The following is an 8237-nucleotide window of genomic DNA, read 5'->3' on the forward strand; positions in this document are numbered from 1 at the left end:
GCTCCAGGAGGAAGTACTTTTGATTTATTTTGTAAAGTGCATTGTTATTTTTTGCATTTTTCTCAACTAGCATATCCTTGACATGTGCATCTTTTATTTGAGACATTGTGTTCTAAATGTCGCTAATGATGATGAATCAGTAGCGACAGCAGCCTGGGCCACAGTTGTTATTCAGATTGGGTGTGTGCTTGTTCATCTGAAGACTTATAAATGTGTTTGGGTTGACATTTTGACAGGCCTCTGCAAACTATTCACATTGATTGATGTGCCAACACGCTCATTCTGGGTGCTGCTGTCCAATGAAATGCAGTGGCTGCAGCTGAAAGACTCCCCATTTATCAGCATCTTAATTATACAACAGAGTGGCTCAAGACCTTGTTAGTCTAAGGGAAATAGCCATTGTTATGCTATACCTGCTGTTGTGGAAGCAATTTCGCAGTGTTTATATTTTGCAGTGCGGCATGAGAGATAATGGATGATTTATGAGATATTTTTTCCAGCCACTGGTTGAGGACAGAGGCACCCTTATGAGACAAAAGTCTTCGCATTACGCATAGTACCAAAGAAGGTAATGCTGTAGATGAGGGGTCTTTAACGTTTTTTAGGCTAAGGACCCCTTAGCTAAAAGAGAAACGGAGTAGGGACCCCCTATCACATATACTGTATAAAATGGAGCTGCATATTAAACTGTTTTGGATGGATTTAAATAAATGGATATTAATATATTATTTATACATCATGTTTTTATGTTAGACATACATGTGGAACAGTGAATCCTTAAACTTAACTGTATGGCTGCCATAGTGGCCACCTTGCCCATAGTTGCCTAAGCTTATCTTTAATATGTAAATTAAATGTTTTTTCACCAATAGGCCAATTCATTTTTGCTGTTAATATGTTGGATTCATGTTAATGTATATTTTCGGCCATTTTAATTTTGAAAAAATAAACTTTCAAAAAATTATCTTTTTAACATAATTTGGCGGCCCCCCCTGCACTAACTCTGAGGCCCCTCCATGGGTCACGGACAGCCTGTTGAAGATCTCTGCTGTAGATAATGCAAGGAAGACCTCTATGTTTGGTATTGTGACAGAAGGAAGCCACAAAATAAGCCAGGCTCCAGTGGTAGTTGATTTCTTTGCACGTCTCTGTGCGGCTTACAACTACTACCTTCAACTTCAAAATTTCCATTAGTGAGATCCAATTTCCTTCAAAATAATAAAAAAAGAACAGTCCCTTGGGGTGCACTTCAGAACTATATTAAAGCACTGTGTAACAGTGCTTAATTTGTTTTTTTTATGCACAATTCCCACTCTGCATTCCAACCTTGAAGTTATGGAGGAAGGCTGCCTTCAGCAAGATTTCTGCTTTACTTGTGGTGTAGCCAATTTAAGGAGTGTGGAACAAATACCATTGAATACCTCTCATGTGCGCATTATAATGGAATTAAATTTGAGTCTGAATTAAAAAAAAACTTGGGTTAAATGTCTGAATCCCAGAAGAAGACAGTGGAAGAGATAATCATGTGAATGGGGTCCTTAAGAATTCAGCGTAATCATCGTAATCTCAGGATGCTTTTGTTTCCTGAAGGGTGCTTGGTCTTCCAGAATGAAAATGCTCCCATACATAAATCATGAGTGGTCACGCAGCTATTTTGACAAGCGGATACAAAGCCAATTGATGATTCATGGCAGATTGGAGGTGAAAATGTCACAAACTGCTAATTCCACCTTTAAAGGGACCCATGTTAAATGTGATCAGCATTGGTTTCATTCTGAATGAAATCATGTCAGAAATCTTGATGCTTGTGTATTTTTTCTGTGCCTCTTATAACACTATTTTGGGAAGCAATCAATGAAAACTCAGACGAGAGAGAGCCCATTTTCCACTGAGAGAAATGAAATGAAGGGTCTCTTTTTTTTCTCATTTGGTCTCTTGTGTTTTTTCTCTTCTTTGACTGCCTGCAGTCAAGTTTGCTAGGATGTCATAAAAGTTATGATAAAGAAACAAGATAAGATGACTAACAGCACTGAACTCCATATGGGAATGTGGCCATTGCAACAGACATGGCATCTAAAAGTAGCGTTAAAACCAAAACTGAAGTCCTGTCCTACTTTTGAAGCTTGTTTCCCATTGGCCTACGTTCCACAATGTATTTTCTCATAGAGGGTTTTCTTTGTGGAAAGCTGAAATATGTGGCTGGGTAATTCTGCTCATAATCCTCTTATATCTGGTATACATATGCTCATATAAATGACTATCTACTAGTTATTAAAATGTAAGCACTTTGTCAGAGCATTGACCTACTTCAGCTTGCGTCTTTCATTAAAACAGAAACGTTATTAAAACCTTGTCATTTAATTATTACAAAATATAGGCTACAATACAACATCAAATACAGTATATGAAATATGTTTTGTTGAAAAAATGTGGTAGGCTGTATTAGGCTATTTTATTAGCAAGAGCAGTAGGATAATTTATCTTAGAATAGCACTAGCAACATAATTCAGCTCTTTGGAAACTACAAAATGCACAGTGGAACGAAGGCAACAACAATTAGCATGAAGAGGGCTCTGTGCTCTGTGCTCTGTATAATGGTAATAACCAGAGCCAAATAACCACATTTGTTGAGCAAACACATTTGGCAAACTTAGAATCCAGAGAACAACTCCCTGGTCACATAAAAAAAACAGCCATTCATGTTGGTAGATGCAGCTAAGGCTATTTGGGAAGTCTTTAGGCTAACAAGCTAACTGAGATACAGCAATTCTAGTACATAAGTCAGTCCTTCCAGAAAAAAAGCGGAGTTTTTTTGTGATTGTTGCGGGCAAAAATCCTTGATTATGCGGCACGTTTTCTTAAAAAATGCAATGGAATATACGGTATATTTATGCAATTTTATGCGATGAAATTGCGGGAACTTGCAAAAAATGCGGGAATGTGCAAAAACTGCGGTTTGATGAAAAAGAGAAGAAAAAGCGATTCCCCCAACACCCTGCTTTTTTTAAACTTAATTTCCAAAAATAGTTTACAGATATTCAGTCATTGCAATAAGTAAACAAATAAGATACAAAAATATATACAAATAATATAATATTAAAGTAAAAATAAAAGTAATAGTCTAAACTGAGGGAAATAAAAGATACAAAAGAGACAGACTTTCAAAAATCCTTAATAATATAGACAGCAGGAGCACTTAAAGACATTTGAATAAACATCAGATATTAAGATAGGTTTCTTATTGGATACCAACTTAAGAGACTCAAAGTACATGTCAAATTCAACCTCCAACCAAGGGGGTAAGCTTCACTTCAGAACTCGAGGCATCCATGGCGCCATTTTGTTGCTACCTGGCCATCACCTCCTGTTAGCATTCCGCTGACCGCCATTTTTTTTTTTACGTCACTTGAATGCGAATAACTTTACATCTGAAGCGTTTAAAGACTCTATTTGTCCATTGTTTATTTCTAAAGAAACACGACAATGTATAAAAGGCTCCATTACCTTGTACCTCACGTTATGGCTCCCCAGCAGACGTTTTTGTAAAAATAGGCTAACGATTGTGTCATAACCAAGTGACTTACTGTCGCACAGTAGAGGAATTACCGTATAGTACAGGAGAAGCTCGCAGGCAGTTTCGACTTACGTTAGCTGTTTAGGTTTAATTACTAATGTTAACTAGCATGTTAGTGATCAAAAATTAGCCTGTGCTTATGTTATCTCCTTACATATACCTACACTCTCCGTCTCTGTAAGATTGGGAATGATTGAGATTTCTCTTGGTACAGCTACCAGAAGACTTACAACTTTCAGACACGTTGCTCACGTCACATTTACGTTGTCTCCGTCAGTTGGAGGCTGCGCAGTAAAGCTGGCCATCACCGGAAAAGTGCTTCTAATATCCTTCACTGGTCTCCGTCCAGAGCAACGGGGTCTATTGGTCCATTTTATATATGTCAATGCCAACACCTGCTTTTTCGATGATGTTCACGTCACGCAATTACGTCACTTCATAACGTTCCCATAGCAACAGGGGAAAATGGCTGCTCTTGTGTGAAGTAAATGCAACATTTTTTCAACTTTCTGCTAAGATATATGTGACTTTTTTGCAACGAAAATGCGGTGATTATGAAATCATGCAAGCACCGCATATTTTGCGTGGAAATCGGCAATTTATGTGGCGAAAGTGCGGCATATTTATATATTTGCATATTTATGAATATGCAGACTTTGGCTGATTATGCATTGAATTATGCGATTGCATAATCGTGTTTTTCTGGAGGGACTGATAAGTCAGCTGCAAGGGCACTATTCTTTTAACGTTAGCTTGTGTCCTCAGTTAGCACCCAGCTACTTTTAATTAGCCAGAAACACACTTTACCAGTATTGTCACTTACACTGATCCTCAGTGCTGACGTTAGCTAATATTAGCCATAAGCTACTGGTCACACTAGACCAGAGGCCTGTACTACGAATCAAGATCAACATGCCCTGGATTTCTTTCAGTTATCCAGCTTCACTAACCCTAACAAACGCGGTCCTGCATAACCGGTGTCACGACGGTGGTTAACAACTAGTTCAGTCAACCCAGGGTTTCCCAATCCAGCGGCGCGCGCGTTCACATAAAAGAGGCGGTGTTTGCGCACCACGACCAATCGCAAACATCTACCAGAGCCGCATGTTTTAGATAAGAAGAGCAAATTATAATTCTACATAAATATGAAGAACACAGACTCGGTTTTACAGGGAAAACGCAATACAGTCGCTGCTTCCTAAAACAGGAAGGAAGCTGGCAAAAAAGAATAGCTGACGCTGTACGCGTAAATCACAACTCTTATCAATATCACTTCCCCATCTGTCAGGCACAAGATCTGACCATAATTACACTTGTGCTTTCCATAAACTGTCGTTGCTTTAGCCTATTATTTCAGTTGCAACCCTGGCAGTGGAAAGCGATCGTGAGAGCAAATAAAAAGTATAAAAACATAATTCAAACCGATGTGCACATTGGCGACACACGGCTCAATAAGCCAATATGTAATTTAAATAATTTAAATAAATATATATATTTCATAAAAATACCCATCAGGGAATGTTAACGGGGTTGTCGGTCTCTAAATGTTTTAACTTTTATGAGCCACCCCTTTCTCCCCCCTCTCTCTCTCTCCCTCCCTCCCTCTCTCTCTCTGCGCACCAAGCTCCGCCTGATCTTCTAAGAACAGTGACGCCGTTATCAATCTATTGATTGGTCAGTAGGCGGTGCTTTTACACCGGTTGATCTCTGATCTCCAACTTAACCTGCTCCCGACCAGGTTAGGTGTTCAGCATGAGTTACCACAGCGATTGAACCCGGTAACAACTAATCCTGTTGCCCTTGGCTACAGTTAGTAGAACTTTCACTGAAGGAATGTGCATGGGCATCTGCATTTGTAGAACAGCCAATAGGAATGCTTTCTCTCTGAACGCACTTGTGATTGGCCAAAGTCTCCTGTTAAGGGCTAGATTTTCTAAAGCCTGAAAACAGAGCCAAGGAGGAGATGCGGAAGTCTAGTTTTCTCTCAGACCACTTGACTTACAAGATGATGAAAGATTAATACCAAATGTTTGCCTAACAACACCAGCAATAAACTGCCTAGTTTGACCAGAGCAACAGTTCACACAGCATATTAAATTACAGAAGCTAAGTAAATCCTGCAATTTCAGCATTGATAATAATGTGACATGGTGCTGACAACACAAAATAATTGTATTAATAATATATAAGGCCAATTTGAGATACCATTTTGAAACATATTATAAGGCTTGTTTTAGGTTTTGCTTTATAATTTCCCTGTTTTTCTTGTACAGGGCCAAATTGCTACGTGGACACATCAGTGATACCAGCCGGTCGAGAGGTGAAGATTGATGAGTGTACAATCTGCTACTGCACATATGAGGAGGGCACATGGCAGATTGAGCGTCAGGCCACCTGCAGTAAGAACGAGTGCCAGCTGAGCTAAAGACTGGCACGGTCAGAGGAGACATTGGCACGCAACACCAGCGCCAATCCGCATGTAAACTCTCGGCCTTTCACCCAGTCTACCAGACATCAGGGTCGGACAGAAGCCCTGGAGCATTTCAGCATTTATAGTCACTCCTGTATTACTGGAAAAAAAAAATGCTTTTATGAAAGTTTATAATCCACACACAGAATATCTATTTATCTATGTATTGAATTATTTATGAATATAGACAAATAAAGGAGTAATTAATGCTGAACTAGTGAACACATATTTTTTATAGCCTCTGTATTTTATTAAGCAATGTATTGGACCAGAGGTCAAAAAAACAGAATGTATAGAACACACACGGCTGTCTTTGGAGATGAAAATCTCAATGTCTTGACATTCGATGTCACCTGACAAATCCTGACACCCGTCCCTCTACCACCAAAGTGCAGGCTAGACTATGTGCAGTCCACTTCAGAATCATGGGTACAAAATTGCTGTGTAAGTCGATCAAGTGCTGAGTTAAAAACAACGGGAAAACAGAAGGAAATTCTAGAGGACTTGACTGTTTCCTAATTTCTTTTATCTTTTTTTTGGATGTTCAAATGTGTATTGATTTGAAAGTGCTTTTTTGTATTTCTCTTGGTATCGTGTGTTCTTGTTTCAAATAAATGCCAGACTGCTCTCTGTAAATGGTCAAATGGTACTTACTTAGTAAACACTGTGGAGAGGATGGTATTTCACATTCGCAGACTTCCAACTGAATAAAATGTTTGCAATTTCACTTGAATCAACAAATGACACTGAGATGGATCGAACCAATTTCATCCAATTTTGTGTTTCACATATCACAGGTAACCTTTGAATGTGACAAACATGTACAAATCCACCCTTTAGATATAAGCATTTATTTTTATTTTTAAGCTCCAGACTAAGAACAGCGTGTGTAAAAGCTACAGTTAAATTTTTAATGAGTTGTCAAGAGTTAAGCTATTTAGTAATGCTGCGATTTCATTTGCAATAGCTATAAACATCACAATATAAACAAGAGAGGTTGGAATCTCAATCTCAATAGTTGCCTCTGGATTTCCATCTCTATTAATCACAGAAAGACTGGACACTACGATGCCAATATTCTAACAAAATTTAAAAATTGAAAGGTCATAAGACTTGCAGCATATTTTTCTTGTCTTCATCTTCACTTTGAGGATGACGGGTAATGAAAGCAGAGGGCTCATCGACCAGCGGACCAAAATGATGATTACCAATTTAAGTTTGGGTTATGAACACTGAAGAGCAGGCTGTGATAAATGGATGCAGATGTTGTGTGTCTTTTTTTTTTTTTCTGTCATCTTTTGCATCTGCAGCGCGGCACTCTCTGTGTCACCCTTTGCAATGTGCAGGCCACTCCGCAAAACTCTTTGATCAAGGGGTTGCCAGACAACGATGTTGCATCTCCAGCCGTGAGACGTGCCTGTCAGCCAGCCGGCAGGATCGAGGTAAATAAGCCTAAATGCATGTGCATGCTACGTGACAGGCTTCTCACAGAGCAGTAGCGGAGAGGTGGCACAGATCTATTAAGGTTTTCTGGCCAGCCTTCACTCCTCTGTTTCTACAACTGTAAAGGTCCTCTCAAACCAAACTCATTCATTCAAGGAAAACAGGACTTGTGCATACAAGTAGTATATGATTAGTCCTCTAGTAATACAAAGTGCTCATTTTCATACCTCCCCTCAATTTTTGCTGTGTCGTGTCTATTCTTTCATTTTCCAAGCTAATACTCCCATATGTCTAATTGCCCAAGCAGCTAACCTGCTGTGAATTACTCAGTGAAGTAATCACTCTGATCAGTGATGTTATCTGTAACCCCTACCTGCTCTAGCCAGGTCATTAACATTAACAATTGGCTTTAGATCAGTTCGCATTCCAGCAGTTATTTAAGATCAGCTTTGTGCATGATTGGATAGAAGAAAGCAGTCATTAAGACTGCCCATAAAGTCTACTCATCAGAAAGGATGCTGGGTCCTTTACTTGAAATAAAATTCCCAGAGTGGTACGCAGCTAAACTCCTTCAAAGACAGGCCATTAATTGGACACATCTGTTCAAGAAACCCATAAGAGATTAGCCTGGTCTCCCCAATGCTTTAACTATGTAATTAGGTTTTTGCCCCGTTCTGGACAATGCACACCCCTGCACTGTGATGAGATGTGTGCTCATATTACAATAAGTGATGAAATTCATTATTTATC

The 8237-nt window shown here is 39.1% G+C and overlaps 1 protein-coding gene across 1 annotated transcript in view; it reads left to right on the forward strand.

Moving 5' to 3' along the window:
* Window positions 1–6777, forward strand: part of vwc2 (von Willebrand factor C domain containing 2) — a 29048-nt gene extending 22271 nt beyond the window's left edge. Inside the window, exon 4 of the mRNA XM_039783070.1 lies at window positions 5848–6777. Within this exon, the coding sequence (XP_039639004.1) occupies window positions 5848–5999 (152 nt within the window). The 3' untranslated portion in view covers window positions 6000–6777. The remainder of the gene's footprint in view (window positions 1–5847) is intronic.
* Window positions 6778–8237: the final 1460 nt, after the last annotated feature.

This window comes from Perca fluviatilis, chromosome 19 (assembly GCF_010015445.1).
Source record: "Perca fluviatilis chromosome 19, GENO_Pfluv_1.0, whole genome shotgun sequence".
In the NCBI taxonomy this organism is placed as follows: Eukaryota; Metazoa; Chordata; class Actinopteri; order Perciformes; family Percidae; genus Perca; species Perca fluviatilis.